The sequence below is a fragment of the Helicoverpa zea genome, chromosome 11, assembly GCF_022581195.2.
Source record: "Helicoverpa zea isolate HzStark_Cry1AcR chromosome 11, ilHelZeax1.1, whole genome shotgun sequence".
NCBI classification, from domain to species: domain Eukaryota; kingdom Metazoa; phylum Arthropoda; class Insecta; order Lepidoptera; family Noctuidae; genus Helicoverpa; species Helicoverpa zea.
The window spans coordinates 11593167-11611216 of NC_061462.1; the positions used below are offsets into that span (position 1 = coordinate 11593167).

At 32.9% G+C, this 18050-nt stretch overlaps 1 protein-coding gene across 1 annotated transcript; it reads right to left on the minus strand.

Annotated features, from left to right (window-relative positions):
• Nucleotides 1-3962: 3962 nt before the first annotated feature.
• On the minus strand, nt 3963-17784 carry LOC124634484 (putative carbonic anhydrase 5). Its single transcript, XM_047170081.1, has 8 exons — nt 17479-17784; nt 16719-16751; nt 13691-13858; nt 12596-12719; nt 7697-7799; nt 7217-7326; nt 6305-6428; nt 3963-6066 (listed from the first exon to the last, which is right to left on the minus strand). Exons 1-8 carry the CDS (start codon nt 17516-17518, stop codon nt 5806-5808), a joined length of 963 nt encoding a protein of 320 aa, XP_047026037.1. The 5' UTR covers nt 17519-17784; the 3' UTR covers nt 3963-5805.
• Nucleotides 17785-18050: the final 266 nt, after the last annotated feature.

Below are 18050 nucleotides of genomic sequence, written 5' to 3' on the forward strand. Positions count from 1 at the left end.
GAGATTTGGGTTAAATATGGCATGTGCTGAATCTAGGTCTTCAGTGTAAGTGTCGTAAAACCTTAAGAATTGCATTTAAATATATATTAAACGAGGTAAGTTATTCAAGGGTAAATAAATAGATCAATTAGGTATGTGTCACAAGTAAGTATACAGGGTGTGTCGTTCACAATCACATTAAATCCTATCGCATATACTTTACGATATTCTATGGCGAATTGTAAAAAAAATAACCTAATCCTTTCAGTGGTAAACCACAGGAGTAATTTTTCGTTTTCATAATTTACATCATGTGTGTAAAGCAGAGATAAAGTTAGGAGTATCGAATGTTTTGATCCTGTTGACAGTTGTCAGTTTTCAAGGGAGAATTTCAGTTGTTTGTAATGACTGACTTTTATATGGTGTTCTAATTTTCGCACATTTTTATTCTATTTACTTTGTTTGAAAAATTCATTTATTTTTATTTTTACGTATTTTTCTTTTTTCTTTGTGTTAATCGACATATATTAACCAGTATACTAACGCATTTAATTTAATGTGATTATGAACGACACACCCGATATAGCATCTACCATAGTATACGTTTTAGCTTCACTTGCCTTATCCCTTAGAAACACTAGAACGTCTTTCATTGTAACTGCTAGACACAATTTGATATTGTACAGCGGAAGTATCACTCTCGCTGTCGCCATTAGGTCATATCCTTGCGGACAATCACAATTGCCATACTGATACGATCCGGTTATATAAATAGAATAACTCCTTTACAAGGGGACTATTCCTAGATCGTCTTACTAAGAAGTTCGTAGAATAAAGGTTGGAAGATGGCAGGAACACTGATATGGTTAACTGTCTCGATGTATGAAAATGAATGATTCTTTAGAGCAGACTCCAAACTGTTTAGGTTTGATCGGGCCATCAATAGAGATAAATATTAGTGCGCTTACATGCGCTAAGATCGTGATCCTGTGTCCCTAGGGTAGGTATCCGGCTGGTATAAGATCGACTATCAAAATTTTTTGTGTGTGACGTGTTCGTGACTCAGATCTGAGTCACGAACACGTTAAAAAATTTCAGCCATCTATCAGAAAGCGGATTAATGTTTGATTGGATCCACGATTAATTTTTTAAAAAACCTCAACCAATTATCTATCGGTACCTATATAGAGTTAGATATGTTTAGTCGGCAGTGTGCGGTGCTCAAAATCTATAAATTCGTGCTTACCTTTAGCAAAATTACGTTTAAAACCCGCCAAAATTCAGTTAAATATTTAATAGAGTTTTCTCGGAGAGACGCCTATCTCATATGCATTGCGCTTGCAACCAAATTGTGTTTAAATATTAGATTACGCTCTCGCTTCTATGGCAAATGAAAGAGAAACATGATGAAGCTGTGAACTACAACATGTAGATATGTATATATGTAGAAACGACTTATTTTGTAGCGTAACAACTAAACGACTTATCTTACAAAAAATAAAATACTATAAAAGTATACAAAAGTAAAAACATGTATAAAATAATATTATTTATTTTGGGCGTCGATGTATTCCTCCGCGTCACTGTGCTCAGTAATGTCACCAGAAAACTTATTTATAAAGATATTTGTTATTTAAAAGTAAAAAAAGGACTTTGACTATAATAGTAATGGTCTATTTTCGGTTGCAGCAATCATGCATACTCAAATAATTTCTATAGAAGCAATATATGTTTAGATTTTCTAAAATTCTGAATGTGACCATGATGTCTTTGCAAATCAACACTGAACTTGAGTAACAATTTATACAAAATTTTTAAACTTTAACCATCATAATATTGATAAAAAAAATTTTAGCAAGTTCAAGGAACGACCTTTTTAAGGTTGAATTATTATTTATCGAAATCACAAAGGATATGGCGTCAGCGATTATTATCGCTAATAAATCAATAAATAATTTCGATAGTACAATAATAAGTATTTATTAGATAAAATATGACTTTTATCAGTTTCTTTAATGATAAATGTCTATATTTAGAAAGCTTTAATTCAGTATGAACTAAATATAGAATATTTATAGCAGTACCTACCTATTACTTAATTAGGTACCGATTAAATATTTCTTCTTCGTGTTCTTATAAATACCTGATTATCTACCACTTGTGTAAAAAGCGAAATATACCTACTGATATTTATTTATGTTAAAAAGTAAATGGTGTCCCTTTTTACTGTGCCCTAACAGGGTCCATAAATGTACGTAGCTGTAAGCTTATTGTAACACCACGTGCAACTTGTGGAACGCAATAAATGATATGAATATTATACATTTTTATAACACCCCTTCTTATTCCGTCGGGTATCAAAATATAGACTCTCTCTAGCTCTCTCATTCAGGGTTGTCTACTTAAAACGTAGACGTAGAAAAGTAAAATCTAATGAACAAATGAGACTAATTTCTAGTCAGGCAACGAATAAGAGATAATTTATCTAATTTCTTAAGCATAAGACGCGATTGGCAAGTTATCACAATAAAGTACTATTTTATCATCTAATTACGGTTCGGTTAATTTTTGTATTATTGATGACACGCCATATTATTATTATTTTTCGATCATTAGGTACGACCCTTATCGTACCACTGCAGTAGAAAAGGTTGTGACTCATTATTTATCTTGTGTGTTTTGTTAAGGGTAGGTATTTTAATGCTTATTATGTATTCCTATTTTTTCGGTGGAATTTCTGGAATTAAGAAAAGATAAATTGAAAGGTGTAAAAATGTTTTATATCTATGAGAAACATTGAAAGTGCCTGTATCTACGTGTGTACTGTGTACTACTACTACACACGCTCGACGCTCCGATTGCAATAAGAACAGTAAGAACTATTCTAATCAAGGAGAAGGGTATGAAAAGAGATAGGTACGATTGAAATTTTTAGGTCTTCATAAAAGGTAGGTAAAGCCGATGAAAAAGGTCGTAGACTTATAAACAACAATAAATCATACTTTATCGATCTATTAAGTAATAATCAGAATTTGTTATCAATGATTCATTTGTTGTTGAGATAAAATGATTAAGTGTAAGTAATCATTATCATTAAGTTTCGCACCAATTAGTTTGTAAGAGGCATTAAGTATAATTTTCAAAAAACATAAGCTTTTAACGAGCGTAAACACTTACCGACTTCAAAAAAGGAGGAGGTTAATGATTATATATCCTTACTTTTGGGCATGTATTAAAATGCTCCAGGTAAATAATTTCTTCGATAGTTTCTGAAACGGTTGAATAAAACTAACAATAATTTTAACTAGCGGGGCCCAACAGGACCATGGTCGGCCGGGGCTGCCGTATAATTCGAAAGAATTACCGCGGCCCTGGTACATAAAAGGCCTACGACAGAACACGACGGTTTTTAGTCAGTAAGAGTCTGACACTCCCTCACCGCTGCTAACCCACTGCGGGAGGGGTCATTTGATGATTTTTGACGTCGTTACAAAAAAAAGCCCCATACTTTTTTGCAAATAAAAGTTTAGGTGACGAAAGCAATTAACAATAGGTAGGTACTTACGTAATTATTGGCAGGAAGTAGGTAGGTACTTACATACTGCGGTAAAATTATCACACTTCAAAGAAAACTGATGCAATACCGATTAGTGTTGATTGATGGAATTTGATCGAATTTACGATAGATTTGTTTGGGTCAAACTTAATATCGAAAATATGTATTTTCTGGTTCTAGCCAATGCAGGTGTCTGAATTAGTTCTTTGAACTGGACTATCAATTTTTTTAATCTACTGATTCTTTTAATCCAGCAGTTCATGCTGGTCTATCATACTAGTACCTACCTACATCAGTGATTAAGTAGGTAAAGCAATTTCAGAACAAATAGTGTACACGAGCTTTTACATTCCACAGATACTTATTTTTTAATCTGCTTTATACCGAAGGTTGACGAAAATTAAACGGGTAATAAAAAAAACATAAGTTGCTATTGTATTGTTATTTAATAACTTTAAACACTATGATATACTGTACAATTATTTTAAAATAATTAAAAACATAATTATCATCCACACATTCTACAATCGTTCAGTTTTCACAGCCAATAATTCATTTATTTGAATCATAAAACATTTATTATTAAAATAGAACGTAATTCAAATCTTAAAATAATTTATTTAACTTGTCATATTTTTCTTATATACATTTTAAATGCAATCTTAAAAATATAACTAAATAAATACAATTGAATTGTGAATATCATCAGTAAACTTTTTATTTTTAAGCCACGCTTTGTTTAAATGCATGTTTTATGTAAAATTTATAATACAATTCAGATTAAATAACTCACATAATTATGCACTTATAAATTACAATGAAATAAACAGAAATTTATTCACAAATAAAAAATATTGTTCCAATAAATCTTATTTATTGGTGTATAATATAATCTTTATAATAATAGAGATATAATTTATTATTTGATAAAGAATTACAGTGTTATGTCATTGAGCACTTTATGAGTGGGTAACTGACCACTGAGACACGTTTTCAAAAATGTGTCAGCGGATTACCGTAAACTCTAATCATAATAATTCCTAGCATGATGTTATTGTTTTGTTTTTATGCATGCATATGCTGATTTGCTGATGCTACAAAAATGAAGCGATAATCCCTAATTATGCAAAAATTCGATGCAATCTTATTAAATTATGCTGAGTCGGAATAAAATAAACATTCTATTGTAGATTAGGTGTGTTAGTAAGTAATTCATGATTGTCTTCATAGAACAATTACCTATGAATTTGACAATTTTAAAATTATTTGTATTTAGCAGAGAATCATTTTGTATAATACAATTGAAAATATGATTATACTTTTTTACAGACTTGTTACCTATTGTAAAATTTTGTCATTTGCTATTCAATTTAGACACAGTTTATAAGCGATTTTTGACAATTAATACATATTATTAAATCGCTAACATTTATTTTCACATACCTACAGGTATTTTTTCTGGCCTTATATGTAGCATAGGCAAACTTGGCAAGAAATGCGAAATAACTATTACATTTTCTAACTTGTACTCGTAGCCAGAATTATCCGTTGCTAATAATTAAAATTTAATTTTCGAACAAAGATTATCGCGTGACGATCTTAAATACGATATCCAAATGAAATCTTACATCTGAAACGTTTTTATCAACAGGTGCACAATAAGCTAGATTAGTTGAACAATCTAAATTGCCGATGACTAGAATTCGACAATAATACGTCATTATGACATTTATGATAATGATAATTAATATCATTTTGATTACCGACGTATTACGATTACGTGTTTTATGGATTACGCCTAAATCTTCGTCTGGATCTGGATTTGGGAAGATAAATACATCCGTATTCTGACTTTGCGTTTTTCAAACAGCCTTGAAGAGCATTCTTTTAAAAAGAGGTTCATTATCATCCCTTGATTATGTCTTTGTCGTATTATTGTCGATAGAAAACAATTTATTTACTTATTGCACACACACCTAGAAGACACATTCTACAATTTTTCTAAACATATAATTTATTTTGTTTCTTAGAAACACTGTCTTTTGTAACGTCTTTTAGAACTTTTCATTAAATCTCTGAAAGAGACGAAATATTGCCTAAAAGTTTCTTTCTAAAACCACTGCCACGTGACGTTTGAACTTCATATCAATTTGATAGGAATATGGCACATCAAACTACCAGTCAACTACTTTTCACTAATTGGCAGCTTAATTAACTTCTAAATTTGGCAGTTCCTAATTTTCAAAACCCTTAAATACCTGGTTGAAGATCTAGTTAAGCTTAATGCACTTTTTGGCGGTATCTCCGAAGATTTTCCTTTTGACGTTGAGAACTATGCCGATGCCCTTATTGACTCCTGCTGCGAGGGTGGTGGATAAGCAGGAGAGGAGACTGAGGAGTGTGCCAGGGACGGTGGGCAGGAGGATGGAAGCACAGGATGCTATAGACCTGTACACCACACGGCCATTGGGATGCTGAAGGCTTCTGTAGTTGAAGTCACCGCCGACATCCACTTTGGTGAACATTTTGTACTAGGGAGAAAAGAAGACTGTAAGTTTCCTGGCTATTTAAATTTGAAGAATAGCAGTACAGTGTAAATAAAGTCATACAATTTTGATAAGGATTTTTAGCTATTGTGTCTGTTTCATAATACGCATACAATATACATAAACTAACTAACGTTATCAAAGAGATTTTCCAAAAACAATAGAAGAAGGATACATTACACTTATATTGAAAAATAATCTAAATATGGAAATTAATGGTTACCTGTTCCGGAGTGATGTAAACTGGTTTGTCCATAACGATCCAAGTGACTACCTCCTGACACATTGGGGTGGTCAGGGAGCCGTGGTAAGTGTAGTAAGACTGAGGTTGATGGCTCAGCAGACGCCTGGTGGAACACAAGATTTTAATTGAAACATGGTGATCAATGGTAAAGGTAGATTTTAAGGTAAAAAAGTGTTGGGTACATTTTAACGGCTGTCCCCAATATTATTGATAGGGATAGAGCAACTGCTGTAAGAGAATTACATCTATAACAGCTATCGATTTACTGTGATAAATACATTGGAGTTGGATTCACTATACTTCAGAAAATTTGCATTGAAATCCCTTCTTATTCTGATGTTTACAATAAAACCAATCGATTTATTTTTTCTAATAGTAATAGACAGTAGGTATGTGTAAATCCCCAACCGCAACTAAAATCTGTCGGCTATTGTTTATTGCCATTGCCCTTACGTCCTAACGATTAGTTTCACGATCGTCTTCCGTCCCTTAATAGGTTCTTAGTTCTTAGCTACTGCAGAACGAATTTTGTACCTTTAAGATTTCCCAGATTAGACAAGTCATTGTTAAAACGTAATTTCATAGAAATCTTCTTAAAACTCATCCTCATCCTGTCCCTAACCAAATTTTTATTTCTTTCAGTTTTCACCTGTTTCTGTTCTCTGTGTTATATCACTTACAAGTAACATCATCATCTATGTACCTAGCCCTTTCCCAACTATGTTGGTTTCGGCTTCCAGTCTAATCGGATGCAGCTGAGCTGTATATTACATAGAGCGAGTGACTGTCTGACCATACTGACATTCTTCTTACAATTACGGAAGCTCGATCGTCCTTCAGCTTATTTCCTTATTTTCATATTCCAAAGTTATTTGCTTCAAAGATACTTACGAAACATCAATCCTCTGAACCTCGGTCTTGTTCTGTGAGCTGTCACCGAGGTAGGGCACCATTGGTATGATTTCTTCCAGAGCGCGACCACTATCGTAGCCATTCCGTACCTATAATGAAGAGGAATGCTTAAGATACCTATGTACCTATTTGTCTGTAGAAGGGATAGTTTATTGTTTTAGTGACATACTTTAGCTTATTAGCAAAGACATGGAAGCACTTAGTGTAGAGCTAATGTTTCAGTGCAGTTTGAATGAGCAAATTAAAGATTGACTGTCAATTTTGGTTCTAAGTATTCTAGCCAGTCTATTAAATTCCTACTGGGTAAAGTCAAAGTCATTTATTATTTGTAAAACATAGTTGTACATGTTTTTTTAATATTAATTTAAGGCTTATTTTCACCAATGAGATACAAGGTGAATAAGTAGCCTACCGATTACATAAGGCTGTCGGTGAAATTGTCCTCAAAACTCCACTTACCATGAACATGACACCAACGACTGCTAATCCATCAGATCTTAGCAAAGCCTCATCGAGGGTCAGACCAGTCTTGATGTGTACCATGTGGACTTCCAGGGGGTATCTGATGACAAACAACTTTATTAGCCAGCTGATCAAATGCTGAGGCTATTCTTAAACTTTTGTCTGGTGCATAGTTCTTGCCTGCTGCGGGATGTTCGAAATAGTTACCGCGGGCCTGGTACATAAAGGGCTCGAGAAGAAACATCATGGGCCTTAACCCCACACTCAGAGACATTTAATGATTACTTAAGTTACTCCTTAGTGACGGATTGTCAAAGAAATCATTCACTAAGGAATGGCTTAAGTAACCATTAAACGTCTCTGAGTGTGTCCATTAGTCAGTATGAGTCCAACACTCTCCCTCACGCTGCTCCCACAGTGCCAGTAATAATTTAACATATTTTTCTGTAGTGTTACAGGTGGAGCTATAAATTACTAATTTCCCATGGGTTTAATAGCAGTATGAAAAATCTCTCTGTAGTAACAATATATTTCTGAAATAAGATACCCACAGTTTTTCCAAGATCAGTTACATTAATTTTGTTCACGTCACGTAATAGATAGAAAATATCTTGCTACTCATATTTCACGTCTGTTTATGTAAATTGGAATTTCCTTTCTCTCATTTCAGGTATTTAATTACATATCATTTTTATCTTATAGATGTCGTAAAACACACAAACAAAGCTACTACATAGGTAATTATAGCATTTTTCTTTAATTGGCCTGATAAAAACTGTAACTAAGTACTAAACATACATATATGAAATAATTAATATACAGTCATCACTATGGCTTTCACATTACACTGAGCTTGAACCTGAGGGATCTATTTCCTGCATTCGGATAAAATGTACCCTAAGGGATGGTTCATATCTGGCGGAAATTGCACTAACGCATTATCGGTTAGGTGTGAATGATTGAATGTTTTATCGTATATTTGTCTGTTTTGTCGTTACGCGACCGATAATACGCGACGCATATTCCGTCAGACACGCACCTTCCCTAAATCCTCTCTCAGGCTGTTTCAATCATAACTAGACACGCGTGCCATAAAACAACATGAATAAAATACTATCTCATTCAGTTCCTAACAAGCAAACACGGACGACCAAGACATTGTTTCAATAAGAAACCGTGGAAAGAAACCGGTACACTAAAGGCACAAAATTCGGGAACAAATAAAATGTCAGTCGGCCGACATTGAGTACACACCTAATCTTTGTACAAACTGGTATGATACTCACTTATCTTATGTGACATAATGTACGATTTGATTTGTATAGCGATTACAGTATTTTGCATATTTTACGATTAGGAACTTCTTTTTAATATGGTGTAACAAGGGATCTTACTTTATATGCCTGAACTTAGAACGAATTTTTTTGGTGGTTTGAAAACTATTTTGCTCCGCACCGCTTTAGTGTAGACTGGGCTTTAGACTTTAGTTTATTGAATAGTTACTTACATTTATGTACATATATAAAAACACATAGTCTTGATTTTTATCAATGATGGATTATCCCTTGAATAGCCTTATTCAATTGGATATTAATTTAGTCTAATCATTTAGGTACTATTTCATGGATGGTCAGAAATTCAAGACTCTTCATCTAAATTAATATTGGGAGCAAGTTAATTACAATTGAAATAGTTTCTAAGATACAACTTGACCTCTCTTTTGTGTGTAATCCCAACTATTAATTAGATTTTGGAAACTTAATTAAGCAGTCGAACATTCTTTGTAAAGTTTTCAAAGACGAAAAAATACCCACGTTTATTTTTCTATATTAATTACACGATTTTCGTGATATCTAAGAATTTTAAGGAAGTTAAAAATCTGATAGGTATAATACATGAAGCATCTTATCTTTTTATCATAAAAATATTAATAAAACCTAATTTGCAAATGTTATATAACAATAATCAAACACTAAATTATATAATAGAACGATAAGTTAAATAAATTATCGTAATCTCAAGGTTTTACAATTAACTTCACCTAGACCGGTTTACGTGGGTGAATGCACTCGTTTTTAATTACTTAAATGATTATTGTCACTGATTGTACATACTATAATTACTTCCTTAATTTATTAAATTTAATATATCAGTACGTTTTACGTATTTTGCAAAGAGGTACAGCATAATTTTAAACAGGTAGGTAAAAATATGAATTAGTCTGAATTTGATAAGTGATTTAAATCATTAAAGTAGCCTAGCAAAAATCCTTATTATCTAAAAAAAATCTAGACACACGGCAGTGTGTCCGCCAAGTTCGAGCAAAAAAAGCGACACACCGGCCGTGGGTTATATTACACGAACCATTTCGGGCCAAATTCGACCCCCCTATAACTCAAAATCTATTTTATTTACGCTTTTCAAATTTCTAGTATCTGTTGAGACCCCCTCACTTATCTAAAATACAAAATTTCATTAATATACCTATTGTAGGTCTTGAGATATTGACGTCAGAAAATCGCTATTTTACTATACACTCACTGACTGACTGATTCACTGACTCACTCATCAAAAACCTAGACCACTTCCAATGGTCGTATTGACTTGAAATTTGGCATGGAGGTAGGTCTTTATGTCAAGGTAAAGGGAAAAATCAGAAAATGGCCAAGTGTGAGTCGGTTTCAAAATAATGAAGGTGTAAAATACTCAGTGTAAATTTATACCCCTAAGGAACTAAAACGAACTAAATTTATCTATATTTATATAATATATCTTCGAATGGTCGTACCGATCTGAAATTCGTTACAAAGGTTTGTATTTAGTCAAAGTAAAAATCTGAAAACGGCCAAGTGTGAGTTACTTTCGAAAATAACGAATGTGTAACTTTGATCCACGAACATAATATATGATAACATGTCATGTCAGTCAGTTAGTAAATCTAGTCCATTTAGTTAATCTAGTTTATTTCTTTGTAAGAAGCATAGTGCATATTCAAAAATCTGAAAGATAGTATAAATGAGACATTTCCTTAACTAACTTAATCATAAGAAAAAAATAAAATAAACAACCTTACAAAAATAAATGAAATCCCACCCAAAACAAAAATGTGAAAGGCTGCCAAGTTCGATAATATGGAAATCCTTCGCCTATAAAAGAAGTGAGATCTGAATAAGTACCAAGTTCCATACACATTCCTCAGTTAAGAATAGTTACTTTTTAATAATGTTACTTGGCAAGTTTTAATAGAAAATTAAATACTTGATTCATTGCGTTTAGTAGGTTTATAACAAGGTGTGTGAAAACTTGCCAAGTAACATCATTAAAAAGTAACTATTTTTAACTGAGGTATGTGTATGGAACTTGGTACTTATTCAGATCTCACTTCTTTTATAGGCGAAGGATTTCCATATTATCGAACTTGGCAGCCTTTCACATTTTTGTTTTAGGTGGGATCAAAATTAACGAAAAAGATCATTTCTAGCATGTGGATCATCTTGTGTGTGGATCACAAAGACACATAAACTCAAACTACATAAAGGTAGGGAAATATGAATTTATTTCACGTCTTCAAACGTCATTTGCTGATCAATAAGCCACCAATAAATTGTTCAATAAACCACGTGTTACCTTAATAGCTAAATAAGATAATTACAATCGATCTAATTAATAAATTGCGAACTACAGACAATATCTACTAATTGGGAATTTACTAACAGTTAAGATTATTACAGTCTGAAGCAAAAATTCCGAGAGATTCACACGTGACTCAATAGTTGAGGGCTGTGGGATTGTTCGCGCGAGTTACCGCGGCCCTGGAACGTAAAGTGCATAAGAAGGAACATGATGGGTTTTAGTCAGTAAGAGTCTGACACTCCCTCCCTCCCTGCAACCACAGCGGGAGCGGTCATTTGATGATTTCCCATAAAAACGGTTCAGTAAATTATGAAGTTTCTAATATTTTTGGTTAACCAGCATGCATTGCTTTTCAATGTAAATAAATAGCTACACCCAAAGGTCAGTTTAAATGAAAATCCATGTATCTTTACAAAAAGGCTTCAAGCTTGAAATGAAAAGGTGTAAAACGTAAAAGGTCGCGCTTTCAGAGTTGAGATTGCTGAAAAGATACAGCCGTTGAAAAGAGTGCAGACAATGATGAAGGTTACGCTTTCAGGTGAAAAAAGGTTCGCTATGTATCACGAATTGGATTACTTTTGAAATCATCTTTCGGATTAATCTCGTATGTTAAAAAAACGTGATTACAATACCTCGTATTTTTTGGGTCGATTACAAAAGATCTTTGTGGAAAAACCTCATATTTGTATTTCAATAAATGTTTTGTAGACGTTAGCTATTTTTATAAGATTATGTGTGTTCATATTTAGTATTATTCTATTCGTTCTTATCATCTTGAAAAGATTTTATTTAATACCATTATAATCGTCTCGAAAACTCTTCCATGAATATGAGTCGATCAGTTTATAATATTGAATCAAGTGTTGCTCAGATTACGAAACAAACATCGTAATTAAACTATGTATTTACATAAATTAACAGAGGTTTAGTGTGAAATAACCTTCTAATATTACAACTACCCGGGGTACCTGTCGCCAACGAGAATACTCCAACAGCACTTAAACATATCCTATGTACAGATATGATAGTAATTATATATGCAAGTCTTTCTATATGCTCATCTACTACAAAAACTTAAACACCTGTTGAAAATTTGTCTAAAAAAAGTGTGGCTGCAAAACGGACCTTATTTTAACGTCATAATTTTTTAGACAAGTGTTCAACAGACGTTTAAAAGTTTTTGTGGTACGACGGTTAGTGATTATTGTAAAACTGTTTGTTTTCCTAATAAAATACAATATTTTTTAAATATTTTTGACTTACTTCATTCCATCGATGGCGTGTTCAGAGAGCCAGTGGAAGTGGAACTGCAGGAAGGTGTAGTTCCCTCTGAGAGGTCCTCCTTGCAGGATTGGCGCCGGCCCATCCGCCACGCCTGACCATTTCACTGAAATATCGAGCATATTTAGTAAAAGGGAATAAGTAAGTAAGACTGGTGAGTAGTGGTTTAAAAAGGCTTGTTTTTGTGATTAGAAATTGTTCGTAAGTTTTTAGGTTTTTGTTATGACTTATGACCCAGAATTAATTTTGAAAAGTTTTTTTAAACAAGGCCTACAAAGTTGCAGAAGTATGTATCTTTTTCATACATATTCGACGGTAAAAAATGTTCACGATCTTTGTATTTTTAATAACGTTACAGAGCCATAAGGAATATTTTATGCACGCAATCTACATCCAGCCTTTAAAAAATACATAATATTCCATGGGGACTCTCCAATGGGACCCAGCACTGAAAGGTTTTTACTCTCTTGGCAGTAACAGCGGAACTTAATATCCATTTAATTTCCTCTGCCCTTTTCCTGCCCTCCCACTTTTTATATGATTAATGGTAAGTAGCTGACCTGCTTAAAAATCTTTTATTTTCTGCTCTTTTTGCTTTTTTTTGCAAAATTGCCATTATTAGTTTATTTGGTGCAAAAAATGGTAACTGCAGTGACTTCAGAAAGCCGTAATTTACAATTAAATTGTCTATTTAAAATATTGGGTTGAAGGCTAGTAAATTAGTCTAGCAATGTACTTTGAAAACTAAATTGGAACTGAAAATGTAGAACTTTAATATCACGCCATCGCTTTGAAACATGAAATGTAGAGAATTTATTAAAAGTTTGAAAAAGTTGCGAAACTGTGGCTCTAGATACCTACAGGTACCTGTGAAAACTGCATATTCATATGAAAAACCTACGCTTTTCACAGTTGACATAGTTGAAGTTAGCAAAAGTTTGCTCTGTACGAAAAAAGAGAAAAAAATACATGATGAACTTCGTCCCACGAGCTATCATGCTATCCACATGATAGGGTTTCAGAATAATCCCGAATTTTTCATTTAAGAAAGTTCTAGAATATCAAAATTGTACTCACACGTATGTCCATTATTAACAGCATACAGAGGTACATCATTGTACCCCCTGAAGACGAGGGGGCCTCGTATGTGCACCTGATGCGTGTCCACCACGGCCTCGTTAGTCATGATGTTGATGGGGGACTGTTGCTTCCCCACGTTGCAGACGCCCGGCCATTGGTATTCCTCTGCGGGGGGAAAATTAGGTTTTAATAAGTAAGTATAGATTGGGTGAAGAGGTGATGGTTGGAGGAATTGATAAAGGATTGAGTGAGAAAAATGTAGCATGGTACACTAATTCTGTGATAAAAAATAACAATGTCTTTATATGTATTGCATTTTTGTGCTGTAGTGATATTGAAGAAAGAAAGTGTTGTTGACTGAGAGTAGAAGAAAGAAGTACCTAAGTGACTAATAGAACCAGGTATTGGTATTAAATGTTATAGGGTAAAGGGTAGACTCTAAATAAGGACACTTTTTTATTATTAAAGCATGCAATCTATGTATTTGAATATTCAATGGCATAATATGATGTTAGCGCATAGACTCGTCACAGGCCACCACATGGTGTAAAGATTGTTTTATTACAATGAAACAATTGTTATTATTATATTAGAACAGACAATTGACATTATTACATTGAACAATATTAGTAACAATTAACAAACATTACATTTGCAGTTTGCAGTCAGAATGCGGTTTTTACCACAGGATCTTATTATGTAAGGTATCGAAAGGCAAGTTTAAAAAAATGAAATTTACAAAATGCATTATTGAAAATAGTATCAATAAGTAGGTACTTAGTTTACTAAACCCAGAATTTAAGCCTCAAAATGCAGTATGTTTAATTGATCAACAGTACAGATAATCAAGTAAACTTTAATTGATGAGCTTTGATTATGTCTGATAACTTGCAAAGAATGTAAGTAATTGCATAATTGGGGAATTATCAAAAAATAAAAGCGTGATCCTTATACATGATCTTCGTTTATCTTCGCAAAGTCATTTAAGTTTATCTTCAGGCTTAATTATTTTGGAAGTGAAGTAAAATTACAGCGGGATAGTTCGAAAGTTACTGCGATTTAGAAACTAAATAGAAGGAATTTGGCAATACGAGGCCCCTTTTCGGTGTTTTTACAGACTGAAAATATATTTCAAATTGTTCAGAGTAAAAAACAGCATCATTGGTGTTACATAGAATTCCAGTTTTGACATATTTTTAGGGCTGTTTTGCCAACATAAATCACGTCTGACAGATTGATCTGTCTATTATTCTGTACGATCGTGGCTAGATAATAATTAGCTTAGACTAGAACGTTACAATTTGATATGGGTTATTTATTGACCATGCAGACAATGGGAAAAGTTTTAGGGGATCTTCAGTACACTTATTCTCCTTGCAAGTTGGTTTACACAAAAATGCAGGTGCGTTTAAAAGCGGTCTGTTCCATTAAAAGTTGGTCGGATTTCGAACTTACATATTTCTTTTTATCATATCAGAAAACAATAGCTTTCGTCATCAATTTCTAAGCAATCTTTGATGACATTTGTAAACAAATAAGATTGTTATCATTAATGTTAAAAATAACGTCGCCTTATATTTTAATTGATTGTCTTAATGACTCATTAACTTTGTTATAGGTATTCAGATTTAATTATAGACAACTTATCTATGGTCGTACGATATCTATCAATAGTTATTATTAGAACTCGAAGTTTTGAAAATATGCTACGACAGCGTTATTTTTCAGAAAATTCGTACCTTTTATGTACAGGTTGATTTATTGTTTGTATAAATGTGTATCTAATTTAAAAAAAAAGCTGTTAAGGTTTGTTTCGATCCTAATTATAATATTCCTCAATAATTTTTATGGATTCGAATAAAATTTCCTGTCGAAAAAATGCTCTAATTCGTTTGAGATCCAGGATCGTCTCCAGGCGAGCTTATTTTCTCGATACATAAAGAAAGTTTGGCTGAATGGATGAACGGATGTTGGCTAAAAGAGACCCACCCAAAACAAAAATGTGAAAGACTGCCAAGTTCGATAATATGGGAATGCTTCGCCTATAAAAGAAGTGAGATCTGAATAAGTACCAAGTTCCATACACATACCTCAGTTAAAAATAGTTGCTTTTTAATGATGTTACTTGGCAAGTTTTCATACACCGTTATAAACCTACTAAACGCAATGAATCAAGTATTTAATTTTCTATTAAAACTTGCCTTTTTTATATGCACTATGTTTCTTACAAAGAAATGAACTAGATTAAATAAATGGACTAGATTTACCAACTGACTGACATGACATGTTATCATATATTATGTTCGTGGATCAAAGTTACACATTCGTTATTTTCGAAAGTAACTCACACTTGGCCGTTTTCAGATTTTTACTTTGACTAAATACAAACCTTTGTAACGAATTTCAGATCGGTACGACCATTCGAAGATATATTATATAAATATAGATAAATTTAGTAGTTTTAGTTCCTTGGGGGTATAAATTTACACCGGGTATAAAACATCTTCATTATTTTGAAACCGACTCACACTTGGCCATTTTCAGATTTTTTCCTTTACCTTGACATAAAGACCTACCTCCATGCCAAATTTCAAGTCAATACGACCATTGGAAGTGGTCTAGGTTTTTGATGAGTGAGTCAGTGAATCAGTCAGTCAGTGAGTGTATAGTAAAAATAGCTATTTTCGTTGACGTCAATATCTCAAGACCTACAATAGGTATATTAATGAAATTTTGTATTTTAGATAAGTGAGGGGGTCTCAACAGATACTAGAAATTTGATACGCATAAATAAAATAGATTTTGAGTTACAGGGGGGTCGAATTTGGCCCGAAATGGTTCGTGTAATATAACCCACGGCCGGTGTGTCACTTTTTTTGCTCGAACTTGGCGGACACACTGCCGTGTGTCTAGATGAAGATTTTTTGGTCAAGTTTTTCGTAGTGTCGCATGCCGGCTTAATTAGATTTAAGTTTTTTATTTATGCTAGTGATGTGATGATTCAACTAGTGCAATGAAAACTTACGGTTATAGGTCCATTCCGCCTGCAGAGTCAAATCTGAAACAAAATATTGGCATTTTGGAACAAATATTATCTACTATAAAAAATATTGTAAACAAGTTCAATAAAAAAATAAAGTACAATAATAGATACTTAATGTAAATATAAATAAATAAAAAAGTACATGGGTAAATAAAAAATAAATAATGGTAAATAAAAAAGTACATCGAATTAGATTTGCATAAAATTACGGATTAAATACAAAAAAGAAAGGAAATCTCTTGATCTTATGAAAAATCATATTTACCACAACATAGCGTATGAAGCGTTTTGTTTAGTTTTATGTAAGTACCTTAATATAAACAAACTGTAACCGAGAGCTATGTTTTACTACATTGATATAATCCTAGTTAATGACAATCTTTAAACAATTAAAAACACAGATCAATAAAAAAACAGCCGAATAGAGAACCTCCTCTTTCTTTATTTTTGAAGTCAGTTGATAAGGCTAAAGCTTGCTTTTAAGCTATTTAAGTTGTATACTTCCGTTAAGTTTTTGGCTTCGATTAACTGATAATGATATAAGTTTGACCTAGTTTTTCCTCAGGATTTAAAGAAGTGTCTGGATTGAACTGACTTAAACTATTTATTTTTTTTGTATTTAATGGTGGTAAATATTTTTTTTAATAAACTTCAAACTGGTTTCTTGAGGTCCCAAATGGTATTCTTAGTCTTTCGCTTTTTTTTTTGATTCACAACATTGAAATAAAAACTTTTTACAAACCTGCCAAACTGATCACGAACAACACAAATATCGCAAACATTTTCCAAAATTTTTTTTTTTTTCAATTTATTTTTCCCAAAAATATTTCACTTTTTGTTTTTTGTTTGTTAATTTATTTTTTTATTTATTTTTTGTTGCAACAACAGTAGTTCACTCTCACACCCACGTTTCCCGACTAATACGCAAATTGGAGTAAGTGCTCATTTTATACATTTTTTCGTCTTGTTGTACATTTTTTTATCGGGCGTACGAACGCGCGGGTCGGCCAACACTAAGCTGGCTCGTAGTACGTTTGGAGTGATAATAGGTATGTTCGTGACATACGGCCGGGAACGACGGACGGCATGGCGCGTGCCGCTTCAGCTGTTTGTCAATACTGAGCATGCGCGACTAATGTTTGGAAATTTTGTATGGTTGTATAAAGTGAATTTTCTGCTAAATACATTTTTTTATTTGTGTTTTTTCATTTTCATATTTAACACTTTATTGGTACACACTTTATTAAATGTGGTAAGACTGGAGACTGTTTCGTTTTGAGTAGATGGGTATGTAAAAAAACTGTCACTCGAATT